This window comes from Agelaius phoeniceus, chromosome 9 (assembly GCF_051311805.1).
Source record: "Agelaius phoeniceus isolate bAgePho1 chromosome 9, bAgePho1.hap1, whole genome shotgun sequence".
Lineage (NCBI taxonomy): Eukaryota > Metazoa > Chordata > Aves > Passeriformes > Icteridae > Agelaius > Agelaius phoeniceus.
Genome location: NC_135273.1, coordinates 18,627,040 through 18,646,156, shown reverse-complemented (window position 1 = coordinate 18,646,156; position 19,117 = coordinate 18,627,040). Strand labels below are relative to the sequence as shown.

General features: G+C 41.7%; 1 protein-coding gene across 5 annotated transcripts in view; it reads right to left on the bottom strand.

Moving 5' to 3' along the window:
• Positions 1-2,035: 2,035 nt before the first annotated feature.
• MARCHF8 (membrane associated ring-CH-type finger 8) overlaps positions 2,036-19,117 on the bottom strand; it is an 88,356-nt gene continuing 71,274 nt past the window's right edge. For 4 of the 5 annotated variants that reach the window (XM_077183126.1, XM_077183128.1, XM_077183125.1 and 1 more), the window contains 5 exons: positions 16,677-16,756; positions 15,521-16,366; positions 13,420-13,600; positions 9,554-9,701; positions 2,036-7,014 (listed from right to left, as the gene is read on the bottom strand). In XM_077183126.1, the coding sequence (XP_077039241.1) occupies positions 6,710-7,014; positions 9,554-9,701; positions 13,420-13,600; positions 15,521-16,366; positions 16,677-16,756 (1,560 nt within the window). In that variant the 3' untranslated portion in view covers positions 2,036-6,709. The remainder of the gene's footprint in view (positions 7,015-9,553; positions 9,702-13,419; positions 13,601-15,520; positions 16,367-16,676; positions 16,757-19,117) is intronic. The other variant, XM_054637320.2, reaches the window with a different exon arrangement.

Genomic DNA, 19,117 nt, shown 5'->3' with positions numbered 1-19,117 from the left:
CTCAAAGTCTACTCTCTTTTCAGATCTCAGTTACTCTGACACATTCTCCCCTTTTCCTAGAATGCACTTTAAAGAGTATTCCTAAAGTTTGCCATCACTCAACCCTGCCTGAGCAATATTACATTTCTAATTATTCTACCCTGTATAATGCACTGAATTTTTTTTTTTTTTAAAATCCTCCACTGCCTCCTTTCTCTATAGCCAAGATGAACTGAGTTTTCCTCTGTTTCATTCTTGTTCTATATTGAGATATTCTTGCCTGATTTTATATTATACATCCATCCCAAGGCAGTGAAAAATCCTCCTCTTCTGCTGTATTGTGGTACACAATACAATGCCAAAATGTCAGAGAGCATCCTACACATCAGAGACTGGAGCCTAGAGGATTTACAGGAAGAGCTGGGATCACAAGGGGACATAGACCTTTACCTGCAGTGTCATTTTTGGGTACTTCTATGGTCATTCCTATCAACCACACACTGTCTGCAATTTGGTACATCCTAGCACAACCCTCACAGCCAGCCTGGCCCAGAGGCAAGTGAGGAAGGAAATTTGGGTTGCATAAATAGACTGAAAGGAGAAGGACAAGCACAGCATGAGGTGGATAAGGGATAGGGAAATCTGGAATTTGGGGGTGGCTGACAGGAGACTGGTCCACAGGGTGGCTGTGGGGAGTGGGATGGGAGGTGTCCTGCAGCAGGGCAGGGAGCTGAGCAGCAGTGCAGGCACACGAGCCAGGCTTTTGAGAGAGGACTTGTTTTTCAGAATTGGAGTTGCATCTTCTGACACCTTTGTGGCCTCCACAGGGCACTCATGGACCTTGCAAAATGCTTCCCTTATGCTTCCCAACTATCTCCTTCTGCCCTGCTCCAAGAAAAAAAGTCATGCTGGTCCTGCCAGCCAGTAACTACTCACCAGGCAGCTCCAGTTCCTGGGGACCAGAGGAAAAATGCTGTTCCTGTTCCTCCCAGCTGTGCCATATGCTGCTGAGCCAATGTTCTTCTGTGCCTCAGAGATGGACACACTTCACACAGTGACAGTAACACTCTTTCAGATGAAAATACGGTTTACAAGAGGAAGTAAGTTAATTTATAATTAACTCGAGATGCCTGAGCCCAAGACAAGGAACACTTTTTAACTGGCAGCCAGATGGCTTTGTGGGCTCTGTTCCTTAAACCATTTATCAGCTTTTCATCTCAGAGACTGCCAGTCAAACAGCAGGCCCTGGAAATTATCCTACCACCTCTCCAGGAGGGTATTTTTGTATAGAGGTCTTGTTGGATTTCCAAACTTTATGTAAGTAGCTTAATTTACTACAGCCAGACTTTCTTTACTAAGGGAATGTAGGACAGAGACTTTTGTTTTGCATGGAAGATACCTCTTCAGGGTTGCATATTTAAGATTTCCCTCCCTTCCTTACCTAAAAGAAAATGAAAAGCTTTTCTTTGAGCCCCCTTGTGTCTGTTACAGACTCAACTCTCCAGGTCTTTGCTCTTTGGTGTGTATGCCTTTGTATCAAGCTCTCTCACAGCTGTGCAGTCTCCTTGACCTACTGGTGCTAGAAATGTATTCTAGTGAAACTGCTAAAGATTTCCTCTTCTGTACACAAAATTAATATTCTTCCTAGAGGAAAATCATAGCAATGAGCATCTTCTGCTCTGCACCTCTACACAGATGCATTTCAGTGAAAAGGCTGACTTCAGATATGAAGCATTTGATGCCCCATGCAGTGTTGATTCCAGAAGGTCAGATTTTAAGGCCCATGGAAATCTTCTCTCCCCACCTCCTTCACGGCAGAAGCCAGAAACTTCTCCCTGTGATTCCTGCATTTGAGGTCAAAGCACATGCATCGAAGGAATTGTCCAATTATTCCAATACCTTTATCATTAGGGATCATTTTATCATCAAATTGTCATGGGATGCTACTCTGCACTGGTCTGCTACACTGAAGAGCCATCAAGTTCTGCGTTTTGATCATCATCTTACTCAATTTTTCTCTCCATGCTTTTTCAAACAAAATGGATACTATAAGGGGTTTGGGTTTTTCTTGTTTTTTATAGAAACACTTTATTGCTGCAGTCAATAACCCTGTGTATCACACACAAATAACCAATTACAGTTTAAGAAACTAAAAATAATTCTGCAAGTGGTAATACTGAGAAAACGAACATACATGAAAGGATACAAAACTATACATTAAGTTACTAGAAATTGAATAACTAAAAAATTCTGCAGAAGTATGAAGTGTCTTGTATAAACGTTATACAACACATGCCAGTGTAAAGTTCTTCAACATTATACAATCACCTATCTACAAATGTTTTACCTAAATACAAGATTAGCTGCAATTTTTAAACAGTTATCTTCTATACAAAGACAAGTGCTTTCAGTACTTCATTGGAATATACAGACACCGCAATATCTCAAAACTAAAAAATAATCACAAAATAAAAGGTCCCACTTAGAAATTTTCTTAGTGTATCTAATACAACACTAAGGAAATCCAGCCAGCAATATCCTTGCTTTTGTATTTACCCTTTTTGACCCATATCTGAGAGGGACCCGACCCAGAGTCACTGACCTCCCCCCTTTCATTGCTGGCCAGTCTCCAGAGAAGACCACACCAGAAATCTGTATCTTAACACATGTCAGCTTTAGCAGAAATTTGGACCTGGTTCCTACTTTGCAATAGATACACATTCTGCCACACACAGGGCAGAAGCAACCAGTTCCTGTGCATGGTGACATCCATGCATCACTTCCAAGGTTTCCCACCATGGAGGGGCAGGCCAAGCAGCCCCCTTCCTTACAGCACCAAGTGGGCCTCGTGCTCTCTCAGTACAGAGGCTTGGCTTAAACAGAGTTATGACTGCTTGCCAGGAACTCCCAGGTACAGCACAGAGGCCCAGTTCTTCTCTAACCCTTCACAGGCTCATTCAGTCTTTGCTGAATGCCTCCTTGCTGAAGCAAAGCCAATCTCAGTGACATTCAACAGAGGGAGCTGTCCCAGGGTCTGGCTATCTCTTCAGAGGACATTTTAAACACCACTCTCACTCCCAAAACACAGGCTTACAGTTGAAAAAAAGTCCTGAGAATCCACAGGAACTTAGTATCTCATCAGCTCTTCCACAGGATCAACCTTCTGCAGCACACACCTGTACTTCTAACATCATGCATGCTCATGACCTGGCAGATTCATCAAACGTGACACAGCAGGGGAATTTCCTTGGCCCAGATGGTGGCTTTTTGGACAGGAGTGCTGTCAACAGAATGGGGTCAGTTATCTGGGGCATTGGACATATCAGCACAGGCTCTGGCAACCTAGGGAAGGGACTGAAGTACATGGCATTAAGCCTCTGCTCCCTCCTACTTAAATTCTGGTCTCAGGAAAGTCTCACAGTAACCCAAGCTAACTTTGGCCAAGGTACAAGGACCAGGCTTCTATTTCAGTCATTTCAAAAGCTGCCAGAAGGAAGTACTGGAAAACCTGATCTCACAGGGGGTGATTGTTCCCCTTACTGACATCTGAATGGAAAGGACAGAGCTCACCTGAGCTGGCATCAGTGCCTCACAGCTGGAAGCTGAAAAAAGTCAACAGTATTTTCTTGAGGAGAAAGAAGAAAAAAGCACCATTCAGCCTTCTCAAACATTTGATGGCACCATGCAGAAGCAGAGAACTGCATCTCCAGAAGCCCACCATTGACACCAAGCAAGAATCAACATGAGAAGTGTCACCAGCATAAATGAAACCCCCTGACAGATGGATCTCTTCTGCAGCCTTTCCTGGTATGAGCATTCCTAAGCAGTATAAAGAGTTTAAATAATAGGCCTTAATTTTCATTCCAAAAAGAACTGTTGGGAGAGGGAATTGTTAGCAGCAACACTGGCTAAAACATTTTCATTCACAAGTATTTTTCCCCAAGTGATTTTGCTGGAGATGATTTTTCTTTACAACTTAAGATACTCAGGGGCACAGCAAAAACCTTCAGAACCCTGAATACACTGAACAATACCTGGCACATTCCACATGCAGCTTCCAAAACACCAAATGAGATTTTGCAATGTTTCACCTAGAATCATATACAACAGTGACTGAAGCAGAACCAGCAAGTTGTGGTGTGCTGAGTCGGCCATGTCAGAACACTGCTCACACCAGAGCTGCTCAGGTGAGCTGGGAACAGCCAGGTGTCATCCAGGACTTGTCCATCTTCATTGTATCAGCCATGTCAGAACACTGCTCACACCAGAGCTGCTCAGGTGAGCTGGGAACAGCCAGGTGTCATCCAGGACTTGTCCATCTTCCTTTCCCCCGCTGGCCGCGGACGGGGTGAGCACGCGCACAGCACCGCTCGGCAGCTGAGCCTGCGCCTCTCGCAGCTGTAACGTGAGCATCTCACAGACAGGCAGGCCTGTGCACTTGGGCATTTCAGAAGGACATCATGAAGGTGTGCAAGACCTGATACTTAACCCACCTGAGTTTATCTAGTGAATCTTTCACAGAACAAAACAGAAAACAAAACGAGACAGTGTATTATCTGGGTTCTCAAAATAGAAGAGGATCACCCACAGCAGAGTTCAGGAAAGGTCTTGAGTAATTGCACTTTGAATTATGGCAGGCACAGGCAACAAACTCTGTGTGTGTATGGTCACAAAGACTGCCCCGATACTAGCAGGGTATGCAGGGTTTGTCTGCCTGTATCACTTAAGCATGGGACATCCTGACAGCTAGTACAGTACACAAATCCATGCCAGTGCAGCTTTACCAGGACTGCCCAGAGGTCTGGATGTTTTAACACATCTCAAGAACAAGGTACCACGTTGTTCATGGAGATCACAGACAGTAAGCTTCAAGCATGAAGTGACAGAGGCACACGTGCTTTTCCTCTAACAGCTTCTAGAAACCACTGGGATGAGTGTTCTCTTACCAGAGTCCCTTCTCTGCCTTCTATTAAAATATTGATTTAGAAATAAATTAATATTACATTTTAAGGAAAAAATCCCTGATCTCTTACTGTTATATTTTAAGAAGTCTTAAAGCAGCTGCTTTTACTATGAAAAAATGTACCCAAAGTTGTACTTCAAAAAATACTAAGTGAAGCTTGAACTAGAGCTAAGAATTTAGTTCACTATCTCAACAAGTAAACAGAAACTTTTACCTGAGAAGTCCAGGCAACTCCTACTAAAACCAGTCATATTATCATCATTGACTTGACAGAGATGTAGACAGGGCTCAGGTAGGGAAAGTCAGCTTTCAAATGCAGAGGCCTCATGTGCTGACTTTTCATGGGGCTTCATTTCTGCTCTAGTCACACTGAGACTTTGGTTAAATGAGGGCTTAAAGCTGGACAGTGGTGCAGTGAAACAGACTGGACAAACAAATCAACTGCAGACACCCCAGGCTTTGGGCAACTAAAAGCCTTGCAAACAGATTTTAAAGCTGTCCCTCTCTTTGCATGAAAGCTGACTGATTAAAAAGCCAGTCCCAAATTCAAAAGCACAGATATATACTATTCTCTGACCACAGCGTGCATCACATCAAGCAGGTATTTTTAAATTTATGTACTTAATGTGATATTTACTTCCTAGACTTGTATGTCAGCATCTCCACTGACAACATCAAATTCTTGGGTAATTCATACATGACACAGCACTAAAGAAAGAAAACCAGTTTCAGCTGTATTGACTAAGTTTCCTTTTGTCCGTAACAGTTCACATTTTTATCAATATCAATATAGCAACAAACCCTTTGCCAATGGTTGGGAATGAAAGCTACTTCAGATATATATGAGCAGGTATGTTGATGGTCTGACCTGTTGGGGAAAAAAAATCAAAACTAATCCCCAAAACAGAACAGTGAAACCACAGAAAACAAACATTGTACACATCCACTACTCCTCATACACAAGTCACAAGTGCAATATCCTTTGAAGAAAATTGCTCCTCAAAGGAAACCCAAAGAGGCAGAATTTTTTAGTGTTACGTTTAGTAAGATAATGTGGGCGTGTGTGGGAAATCACAGGCTGAAATTTAAATTTTTTTTTCATAAGGCAAGAGGTTTATGTTTCAGAAGAATAAATGGGGTAAAGAATTAAGAAATGTTTTAAAAATGACACATTCTTTCAAGTTTCATTCTCATTTGACATACATATCACAAAATAAAGATTTTTAAAAGTGCTATATGCTTTGTCTCATCGCAATATGTAAAGCAAAATTTTACACCTGCTGCTTGAGACACAATGTTAGTGGCAGTGTTAGTGGTAGATTAGACTCCCTCTCATTTCTCTCACTGTCTGGGACAACCTCCTTCATCACACATAAAGAACAGACCAACCAACCAACCCCACAATACACATCCTCCAGAATCCCTTAAGAATCATCTTCTAAAGTAACAGACTCCATGAAGTTGGTGACAGCTCGCTAGTGGCTTCCTTGGGACCAAACCCAAGGCTCATTCTACCCTGTGAATACCTCATCCTCTGGCTCTTTGATCAGCCAGTATGAGATACAAAATGTTGAGAGGTATGCAACCATGATGACATTGACAGATATGCCTAAGGGATTTTTAAAAATTCCAACAAAAAAACAAATGTAAAAAATTCATCCGCCAGCCCTCAGCTGTTTGCTGATGTTAAAAAGGTAGAGCAGTTTGCAGTAAACAATGATATTCAAATCTTCAAGGACATATGGAAATACCCCTTCCAGCTAGCAATCAGACATGAAGGATTTCTGCAGCACAGTCTTCTGGCTCTGTGTAATGTGAAGAGTTTGTGTCTGAATGGTGAACCCCAAACATTTCTTTACTTTCGAAGTTTGGCTCCATTAGTGCAGGTTTTTCAAAAATATTCTTTTTGCTAGTTTCTGGACAGTTTTGTACATATATTACTCGGTTATAAGCTTTAAGTCTCTTCCACAGCTGTACGTACACCTTGCATTGTACATACATGAACAGAAGTCCTCCAGTGAAACCAATAGCCACAACTACCAGCTTAGTCCAAAATGGCCACTCTAGAATACCTGGAAGAAAAGAAAATAAAAAGAAGAATTAAATTAATCTCAGAAACTGCCAGTCAAACAGCAGGTCCTGGAAATTATCCTATCACCTCTCCAGGAGGGTGTTTTTATATAGAGGTCATGTTGGGTTTCCAAACTTTATGTAAGTAGCTTAATTTACTACAGCCAAACTTTCTTAAGCTGGACTAAACTGGATCTTTCAAAAATGTACTGTAAGGAAACTGTCACAGAGTTTGGGTCGTGCCAGCTATTCTTATTTTGCAATTTTTCCTGTCTGGCTTTTTTTTTTCCTCTTCAAGTCAAACACAGAGACTTCTGCTTCACGTATCACATTCCTCCCCACCAGACAAAAAACCAAAACAACTGATTTTCTGTGTCTGAGCCTTGATGCAGTTCAATCACAGAGTCAAGGCTACCACCAGTAATATACTTAGGTCCTTTTACACCTGTTTTTAAACAAAGACTGGATCAAATTATGAAAGGGACTCTATGGCATGGTTTCCTCTTCATAGCAGAGATTCAACTCAGTGACCCAACAAGTCTGTTCCACTCTGTGATCACACATCACATAGAGACATAAAGGAATTATTGTTACCATATATGACATGTTTGTTCTGCAGAAAAGGAAAATTTTATCTGCATCACACTCAGTAACTTGTATCTGAACTAGAGCATCTTCTCTGATACAAAGCTGCAAGTGCTGGAGATGCTGAAGCATTCCAAGCTTACCCTCTGTCCTTAAAAACTATCACCATCACTTTGCCAAAATTGTCTAACTTGAACATTTAGACAGTGGATCTTGTTACATTTCTATCAACCACTTTTAAATTAAAAACTATTCATTTTATACATATTCTTACATAGTTCCTGTATTCATCCAGCCTCTTTCAAATAAGTGCCATCACAAGATGGATATGAAACTATGCTGAATCAACCATTATCAGGTTTTTCAGAGAATAAAATTGTATCTTTCCAACTCTTCAAAATTTTAACCAAGATACAGGGCTGGTGTGGTTTTGGAAAGGCACAGCATTGAGGGAAGAATTAAAATATTTTAGTCCCAAAATACAAGGGGCATTGCAGCTCTACTATTGATGAAATCTCACTTGTGATTCATATCTGACCCTCTGATTCAAAGATGAGCTGTCTGATGCTGTCTGTAGGCAGTGACAGCACATGCTTGCCCCTGTGTGGACATGAATATATATCCACACACGCTTCCTGCACCCCCCAGCTCATTACAGCACTCCCTGGATTTAGAATCCAAATGAAAGGAGGAAATAAAGCACCATAATATGCACCAAATATTCACATCATTCCTCCTAGTTATGTTCATCTAATATATTTACAGGAAAAAATAACATGGAGATGATAAAGCTTTGAAAACATATCCTTTTCATTATCATATGGAAACCTTACACTTTTGAAAGGCTAAGAATGTTCACTGCTCATGAAGAAATGGGGTTGGATGGAACAGAAACTAAGAGATTTCACTGAAAGCAGCTGCCTGACTGAAGTCATGAACGATGCAGCTATAGCCTAAATGAGAAATGAGAGGATAACTTTTTAATTTCAAGAGATTCTGCGCGGAAGAGACTGTAACAACTCTGTGGATTTACAGGTTTATCAGTGCTCAACCACCTCCCCGAAGGACACTGTTCAATCCCCAGCAGAACATTTTCCACCTGCATGTCTAGTTGGCATGCAGTGCTCTGTAAGCAAGGACAGCTTGCCTTCCAACAGCTTCCATCCATTCTACCCCATCTTCAGGCTCAGCTGCCCGAGGAACAGTTTTGTGACAGCTGCAAATCTGCAGCCCAGCATACCTGAGTAAACACATTTCAGCTTGGCACGTTTTCCGACTGAAGACAAACCTGTACTGGCATACTAAAGAAAACCTTCTATTCAAGAAGTTAAGGTACCTGTGCACTGGAGAGGCAGCCCTTGATAAGATTGCAAGAATCTTATCTCATTTGTGCAAATTGGAGTCCTAATACTCAACTTGAATTTCTTCTGCTTAAGTGCAATCATTCATGAAAGTTTTCCCAGCCTAACATCATCTCACTGATGACTAACCCGTCCCACAGATGACTGGGCGGAAAGAAAACCCTGTTGATTTACCTCAAAGATTTGAATTTAGGCTCCTCTTACTTCTCTTTTTAAAAACTGTTCCAGTTTTGCCCAGTTTAAAGGTAGTCATAGCAGCAAACAAATGTTTATATCCTTATCTGCAAATTTAGACCTAAATTTGCTGAAGCAGTGCAACTTTGTGTCTGGCTACAGTGGTTTAGCTCTCATATCCATGCATTTCACAACTGCTAACTAAATTGACCTGAAATAGATTTTAAAAGTACCCACGGATTCATTCACTGGTTAATTTACTGATTTAGCTAAATAATTTTAGAACTGTGCTTTTAAACCAACCCAACACCAGGGTAAAGCTGACTGGTTTAAGTCTAACACTTATGTTCCACATCCTCTCTGCAATCAGGATAAAGAATTACTCCAAGAGAATAAGTGGGAAGATAAGCGAGTCACATACCGGTAGTTTGTCCCTGTTTAATCTCTTCAGCAGTCCTGTCTATCAGGACATAGAGAGACCACACAACACAGGTGATGGCAATGATATGGAATGTTACAGAGCACATGATCTTCCTCCTCTCGCTGGCTGTCATCTGCAGCTTCTCCCACTGGCAAGAAACCAGGAACCAGAGCAAGAGATTAGGAGTTTATTGTAGTTACTAGAGAGTATGAAAAGAGAACGTTGTTAACAACAAAAACCAGGCAGGAGACCAGTTTCCTGCTAACAGAGATTCTAAAGGTCAGATGGCATCATTGCTTTGGTCACAGCACGTGTGTGATGGCTGGCAGCTCACCCTGCTGTGACAGGAGCCATCCTGGTGCCAGAGGGGACTCAGTGCTCAGCTCCCATCCTGTGCCTCAGGACAATGTCATCACACCCTGCTTAGCCACACAGGGACAGCTCCAGCACAGAGGGCCCCAAGCAGAGCTGCTCCTTCCTGGGTTCCCCACTCAGCAGCAGGTACCCCCCAGCTGAGCTGAGCATCTCCAGTGGGAGTGGTACCCTTGCTCAGGGAGGCATTCAACAGAACAGTGGAAGTGGCACAGGATTCAGGGTGTGTAAAGACACCTCATGGTGAGCTCTCAGAGTCCCATGGCTGTTCAGCTCTCACCTCCTGCCTCTGGGGGTTTCACTCAATCTTCACTTGTATTTAACACCACTTATAGCAGTGACACCCACACTTTATTTTCAGTGTTTCAAGTGCACTTAAATACATATGCCCATAGAATATACAGAATGGGAGTGACAGCTTTTCTAAGTGAGAGGATGCGGCAAATTAAATCCCCAGTTCTGCATCTATCAATAATGCTTATATAGCCCAAAACAAAACCATGAAATCAGGCCAATGTACTTTCAGAAAGATATAAAGAAACCAGACAATTATTATAGATGTTTCTAATATGCCAGACATGCCTGGGACCCAGAAGCTGTATTTTAAATTTATTTGCTGTAATTTTGCCTATGTATATAATGAAGTTTTTGCATATGGGACACACATCCCTCAGCATATCTGCTTGGAAGAGAGTTATAACGGGCTTTTCTCATACTTTCACAAAATACATGCTGGGACATATAAACATCTCATGCATAAAAAGGTGCATTTGATGTCTTGTAGAATAATTTGTAGAAAAAGAGAACTTCAAAAAGGAGGCATAATGTGGAAGGGGGTGAGGATGACCTGAATGGTATGATTGAAATCATCCATTATGTTGAATTATTGCTTCCACTGCCACAAAAACGAGAATGGTTGAAACATGAGACAGAGACTCTGTGATCATCTCTGTGCTGCCAACAGACACATCTCTTTGTCCAGCCCAAGGCACATTTCCAGTTATGTGGGCATCCAACCTCACCATGGCAAAAGAATTGAGTATTTCCAGGAATTACATGCTAGACTTGTTGCACTAGAAAGCTGTATTTTCCAGTCATTTTAGAAAAAGATTGGACAAAACATTCCCTTTGCATGTTGTATTTTAAACAGAAAATTGCTTTTGCTTCTATAAAAAGGTGTTGCCTTTTGATAGGAAGTACAAATTAATCAAATTATTTTACCAAAAAGCAACCATGTAAAATCTATTTGCAAATGCTTTTACAGAGCTAGGAGGACCTGTGCTTTGACTAATTTACAGTTCTCTTTTCTGTTCCACAGCTTGGGCTCCTCTGCTGGACAATAACTCCTGTGAACTGCTGGCTCCACAGTCACAAAACCAGCTTGCACCACCTCACTGCTTCAAGAGAGATGACTGCAAAGCAAAACAGAAAATATTCTGCAAATTGCACACTAGCCCAGAGAGGAAACTCAAATCTGTAGGTCCCTGCTGCATTATTCTGATGACACAGCATGTGCCATTTCCCACTGAAAATAGTCAGCAGTTCTGGACTTTTCAAGTGTTGTTACTTTTTGTAACAAAACAAAAAGTGTTGTTTGTTTGTTAAACAAACAACAACAACAACAACCAAAAAAAAGCCCAGGAGAAAATTTAGATGTAATGTCTTTTTTTTCACTGAAATTTTCAAATTAAGCATCTCTCTCGTCTGCCCTCATCTTCATTTGAGCCATGACACATTTTGTTCTCACTCTCTTCCCTTAGTAACTTAGTGTTGGAACAGCCCAATGCTGCAATACAACCTTAAGATGCCAAGGAAGTTTAATTCCATTCCTACCCTATAGACAAAGAGAAGCCCTATTATTTGTTCCATCCTGCTCATACTCACAGTTCCAGGCTGTTTTCTCCTGACTGAAAGGCTACCATAAGGGCTGAGTTGAAGATACAGAGGCATCTTATCTTTTTGTTGCAGCTGAACCTCTAAAAGGAGGTTCAGCTGCAACAAAAATATATGTATTTGAGAGGCAAACTCCTTCTATTTATGGCTCTATCCCTACCTTCTGGCAACTTGTCTGCTTCCCACAGATGACCTGTTCAGATATAACTAATGATGTTGAGTGACTCATTTCTGAAGGTGCACAACATCTTTTTTTTTCCACAGGGCACAAATATTCAGAAAATGTTCACCACCCACTTCAGGCAGAGTGAGCACAGGAAAAAATCAGCAGTCAACTGACAACTACAGCAACTCTTCTTTGGATTCTCCAGAGTAATTTCTTTGCTGTCCTATGGTTGGGCAGTGCAGACTATTGTCTGTGCAGACAACAGAGCTTATGATGACCAATTCTGCAGCTCAGAAACAACTACACTCTGTGCCAAGGGGCTACGAAGCCAAAATATGCATTTTTAGAAGGCAATGATCCACCACAGTCATAAGCAAAGGACATCCTATCCACTAGACATGCTAAGCTCTACACTTTGTAGATAGTACATGCCTCTGAAAAAATAAGAAGTGTTTGAAATCTGCTCTATTTTCTGTTAGAAGACGCTCCTACAATTTGGACAAGTTCTCATAACAGTTTTTGGATAGCTGCAGTCCAAACTTCTCACCCTACATGATTTAGGCTCATCATAACTGAATTCAATGTTTCTCATTTATATTAGTTCCAGACTGAGGTTATTATTATGAACCTGTTCCACTTTGGAAGATATGGCAAGATTTGTCTGTGCTAAGAATATCAGTGACTTCCATCTCAAAATCCTGATGTCAGGACAAAAGACATTGAAAGCTCAGAGAATGTGGGAGAACAAAATGAGGATAGAAGCACCTATACTTTAAAACACCAGATTTTTTTAATAGATACTTATCTATTAAACAAAAATACAGGTTCTAGTCATTCACAGCCTAAGAAAAGGTTAAAATGAAAACACATTTAACAGGGAACCACCTTCTACTTACAATATATTATTCTCACTAAGTAAGTTTGATCCTTTAAAAAGAAAAGTAAAGCTACAAATTTTAACTAAATTACATCCAAAAAGTGTGATTTAAAGTAAATTTAATGTGAAACCCTCATCTTTTGAAGAGAACTAGAAAGCCATGTGGATCTTAGAGCCACAAACTAAAGCAGCTGACAGTAATACAAAGTTGCCCATTAAAAAAATACTCGTAACTGTAGAATTTTGTGCTCTAAAATCTAAAGAAAAAAATCAGATTGTTGCATAGACATATATATATATATTTATACATATACAGACAGAAAGCTGCTGGGCTGTAACAGCTGTTATCAGAGCTGGATTCCTGTGACTGTGAATTTGCCAGGGTGAGTGTTAATTCAAATCCTTTTGTACCTATACAAGACTGACCAGACTTACTAGGGAGCCACAAAGCCATTCACAAACACAGAGTGGGTGCTGCAGGCTCGTGGGCACAGCCTGTTCCAGAGTGGATCTCTGTTTAACAAAGCATGTTCTCGGGGAAGCAGGTGCTGTGCCTACCTTCCTCAAAGGCTTCAGCTTTGTCTCCATGATGAACTCATACTTGCACAGCTCACAGCATCGCGTGTCCGAGCTCTTGATCCATTGCTGCAGGCACGCCTGGTGCACAAAGTGAAGACTGCCCGTACAGTGGCAGGGGGTAATCAAAGGGCTCTCATCATCTCCTTCACAGTGACATATCCTGAACCAGAAGCAAAGCTGCTCGTTAGGAGAAGAGGAAGCAGAAAGGATGTGGAAGAGCCATGTAATATCTGTGATCACACATGGATGTTCACTGAGGATCCCGAGACATAAATCAAAGGAATGTGTTCCACAGAGCTAAAACTAAACAACTCAATTGCTGCACAAGCACATACACAGGCACAAAATAATTAAGCACAGACACAGAGGACTAGACAGCTGCTTTCTCACAGATGATGCACACACGTAGAGCCTGACAGAAATGCAGTACCTGAAAGAAAAAATGGAGCAAGAAATGACAACATTTCACCCAGACCAATAGCACTTAACTGCAAATAGCATTTAAACAGATCAGACAGCACTTCCCAAGACAAAATATGCACAGAGAGGTACAGCTACTCATGTACTACGGTCTGAAATAGAAGATAAAACAAAATTCCAATACCAATGGTGAAACAGTCCACCCCAGGAACATGAACAACTAATTTAGACAGCCTGGATTTTACACAAGTGATTAATTCCAATGTAAATTCCTAAGAGACAGATTCCCAATTCAAAACTACAGAACTGAATCTGAACCCCAAAACACACTTACTCTAAATGGTTTTGCTTCTCCAAATCTGACTTAGCAAGACTTGCTAAGGAAGCATCAGCATCAGCAAAATTCCGTATTTTTCTCACAGCCTAACTGTGCAAACAGCAAAGTCATCTGATAAAGAGATACCAGCTGCTGACATTTGATTTCCAGATTCATTTATACACAACCCCTGGGTAGCATCAAGCATTGTGAAGTCCTTCTAACCATGTGGCAGAGGTCATGAATTGAAAGGGGGTTGGTGAGGAGCACAGGGAATGAATACAAGTTACTAAGCATATGTGAAGTAAATTCTGGCCTGCTGCCAGCCCTGTCTATTACTGAAATCTCATACTGATGTGTAGCATCTTGCCTCTTGTGACCTTGCTGATAGCTGGCAAGTGGAAATGAAGGTGTGGGTGGATTACAACAGCATCTTGATGGTAAGCCAGTACAGAACTAGATACGGTGGTAATGAGGGGGGAAATCAAATAATATTGGAAAGTAATAACAAAGGCAGCTTTAGGAAGTGCTGTTAGGAAGGAGAAAGACTAGGATAATAAAATGCTAGGTAGAGGAATTAGACATTTGCTCTAAACTTGATGACTCTTGCTCCTCAAGCACATTTTTGATGTGGGACAGGACAGACCAGCAGACAAGTCACCATGAAGACAGTCCAGATCTTGCTGCTCCTGACACCTGTGCACATGATTAATCCTCTGTAGCTGGAATAAGGACACCCATCATTTTTGAATCTCACACTATGGACATCATAAGGCCTACCACTAATAGCCAGTGCTCAGATACCCTTTGACCAAGAAAACCAGGAAGCCTGTAACAAATAAAAAAGTGTGATGTGATACAAACTGAGGGGCAAAAAAAAAATTCTAAAGCCATATTGATCTGATCTCACAAGCAATTTTCAAGTAGTCTGTTTTCCTCCTGATTCCCCCCCTCCGACCAAACTAGCAGAGCTGTCAAGACAACACATTGCTCATTAAAAGCTAAGACAGGTTCAGCTTGACCTTCATGATGCGTAGCTGTGCCTCTCATAGTATTCCCAGTTTGGGCACTGATAAAATATCTCAGAACCCCAAACCTGAAATAAATTTTAGGAGAATTTATTTGACTCCAAAGGAAGTTATTTTGCTTAGTAGCCTTGTTAAGTGCATCAGAGGGGTGCAGGACTGCAGAGAGAAGGCTGCATGCTTCAAATCACACATACTGTATTAGCAAGGTGACAAGGTAAAAGAAGAGACAGAAACAGCACAAAGGCAGGGGAACACAGAACAGTCACCACTGCACATGGGAGGGTTAAAAAGGTAGGTGGTTCTCTGGTAAACCAACCTGCAGGTATCCCCCGATGTGGACACAGGGGACAGAGGGGGCAACTTTTCTGAGAGGGGGGAAGGGCAGTCTAGGTCACTGTCCTTCTCAACTGAACAGAGTGGTGCCCGCTGCTCTTTTGGTTTGAGTTTCACTGAGGTGCTGTCCTCAAAGACGTCATCATCTCCCATATCATCAGAGCAGAAGTCTGTGCTTTCCACCAGCATGCTGGAGGATTTGTCAGCTTGGAAGTGACTGGAATAGCTCTCCAGTTCGTGAAATTTATGCAGGCTGCTGATGCTGGAGGTGTGGGAGAAGGAAAAAAGGTAACGCAACAGTTTTTTGCTCCTTGAGGAGTCATGGTCCACCTTGTCCTCCAGCAGGGGGATATGCACAGCGCTGTGGTTCTCTGCTCCTCCCGATGCACTTGAGTAGTTGGAAAGGGAAGGGATATAGGAGTGCTTAGAATTGCTAAAAGAAAGAGGCCTGAGATTCAGCGGTTTCCTCTCTTTAAGATGAAATTTGTTAATCCTTAAACACTGCTCTTGATTCAGGGTCAGTTTGCCTTCTGAGCGTGTCCGCTCCACATAATCAAAGCACTCGCTGGTGCTCTGCGCCTTCTGGTCCACGTCATTGAGGGACTTGGAGAATTTCAGGGTGCGGGTGGGCTTTACATTCTTAGCAGACCTGAGTGCCTGGCCCCGATCCTGCCCACGGGAGTTTCTCTTTGCTGCATGTAACGTGTCCTGACAGATTACTGTCACAGTGACCCCTTGTGTCAGAGGGCTCTGGCAGTGCGGATTTTTCAAGACAACAGCAGACTGCACTGGACTGTGATGACAACACTCAGAAAACACTGCACTGGAACTGCATGCAGAATAGTGGAATAAAAGCACAGAAAGCAAAAAAAAAACTGATTAAAAAAGAGAACATGTATAATTAAAAGTGAAGAAATGAGAATTACAGCTAGTGTGGGAATGGCAAACATAGCAGGGCCAAACAGTCAGTAGGATTTAACAAAGCAGTGTTAGACAGCAGTTGAGTCAAACAAATGGGATGCTTCAAGTGGGAATCCCACATCGCTTACTTCCCCATAAACATGCTTTTTCAGTTTTGTTTTTCCTTAATTTGAACCTTGTCTGAGCCTCCCTGTAGCCACGCAAAAGGCACACGTTACCTGCAGATGTCCTGGGTGGATGGTGTAACAGAAGTCCGAGAGAAGCTATGAGGGGCAGAGACAGAGGTTGGACTTCCAGCCTGCAGTGAAATTAAAACAAACAAACAAAAACACCCTCAAGTCAGAAGTCAGTACGCAGAGCAATTACCTTCAGGGTGAAACACAGCATATGGAGTCAGATATCACTCTACAGCAGATACTCAAGGGCTAGTTGTAAGAAAGTGACTTTACTGTTAAATGTGAGAAAGGTCACAGAGTCTCATCCCTGGAGAAGTAGTGATCAGAACAGAAATGTTTTACCCCAAGGTCAAATGCAGATATCACTGGAGTGGAACCTGCCAGCTGTCAAACATTGCACAGAACAATAGCTCAGGAAATGAGCAATGCTACAGTAATTAGAATAATTAGATGGAAGTGTGTGTATAAACTAGCTGGAATTTAGCTACCATGTAATAGCTAATCCTTCCTCTAACAATGATGGCAAGAGATTAGAGGCTTGGGGTTTTCTTCACAAAACAGAACCGGCAGTAACTCAGTAACTCAAACACAACCTGAGGACTTATATTCCTTACTAGCATATGCACATGAGCACCATCTGCCAACCCAGACCGTTCCCTGAAGTACTTAGTGTACTTTTTGAGGCCTTTTGTCCTGCTCTTACTTGGACAGGATCTTCCACCCTGGAAGATCCATACTGGAGAGGAGGTGTGGCAGCAGTCATATTTGTAAGTTGCAACAAGAGACAGTGAGAAATAGAATAACTGAAGAATTAAGAATTAGCTGAACTAACTCAAAAACATAAAGTGAAGCTCTTGGCATATTAACACTTAATAGACAAATCTGAACCCAGTGTGCTAAGAATGAGCATTGTCTCAGCTGTCACTCCACTGGCTGTTATTAAAGACCTTTTCTGCTGCTGTATCCTGCACGTCACTTTGACAAACTTCTCAACTCTTCCTGGAGATATTTGCGGGGAGGAGACCTGCATTAATAACCTCATAACAGAGAATCTTTAAACCTGGGTCTCCCATGTTCCACAGCTGCTGGACAGGCTGCACTGCTCACCCACTGTTTGCACTTCAAAATTCAAACAAAGCTTTACAGCTCTTTTGATCTGCACAGCAAAGCCTGAAACGCAGGAAAGAACAGTGCAGTCAGCAGAACAACAGAAATGTCATCTCCATACTGGGCTGCACAGAAAGCAGCACTGCCAGCAGAGACCTGGGTCAGGCAGCTGCAGACAGCCAGACCAGGGAGACCTCAGGTGACAAAAGGTGTGCTACCACAGAAGCATGCTGTGCCCAGCCCTGTGCTTCAGCTTCAGACACCAGCAGTTATCACTGCTTTCATCATGCTGCAACACACACTGCATCTGCCTTGGGACTTGTCAATTCTATACTTAATTTGTTAAAAGCCCTTATTGTATATTTAAACAAGGCTGTCGCAGGCTTTTATACTGTCATACCAAACCAAGGTTCCTTGTCACATGTTATACTCTTTATTTCTTTGTGAGAGAAGATACATACACATGCTACTTTATAAATACAGATAAAACAATCACCTTCCTTGTCACAGAACTCATCTTTTAAGTCTTGTTTCTCTAGTCAACAGCACTATACACAGCAATGTGTCTGCCCTCACATTAGGACACCTCAGGTGCACAGACACTGAAAAAACAGGAATCCATTTACAGCTGGGTCTGCAGGAATCAAAAGCAAGACAGCCAAGACTCTGATACACACCTCTTAACCTTTAGTAAGACACTGTAACTTATTTGCCATCTTACCCAAAGCTGGGTACATGTATAGAATAAAACCCAGTAGAATAACCTTGGCCCAGAAAGCAAACTGAGCTATGTAATGACTGTGACAAAACAAATTACAGACAAAGAACAATTACTGGCTTTTCCAGGAAAACTACAGTTCTTTACATTTTACACCACTTGCACATGCTAAGGATTCTGATCATGCAGTGATGTGAATTCAGGTACTTGTTGGAAATTTGTTCTCTCTTTGATGCTTAGTCTCTCCTAAAAGCAGGTACACCTGACTTCATATCCTATCTTTTATAAGGGTTTGTGCAGTAACTTTTTTTTAACTCAAAGTCTGACAATTTAATGAAAGATCTGACACTAATTTACTGATAAAATGTTTCACTCTCAAATAATTAAAACAAAACAAAAAAAAAGAAATAGTTTAAAAGACGTATTGAGCAATCTTCTAAGAACAAAATATTAAACCAGTAAAACAGCAAGTTGCATTCTGCCATGGAGACACAGCTATATATTGTTGGAAGTGAAGTCATGGATCAATTAATAAATCTGTCTCAGGTTTTATGTTAGGAGCAAATCACAGAAGGTAACCTGCGAAGAATGAATCCAATCTCTCCGCTGCTTCAGTTTAGCAATGAACTTTTCTAAAAAAAGACAGCAGAATGTATGA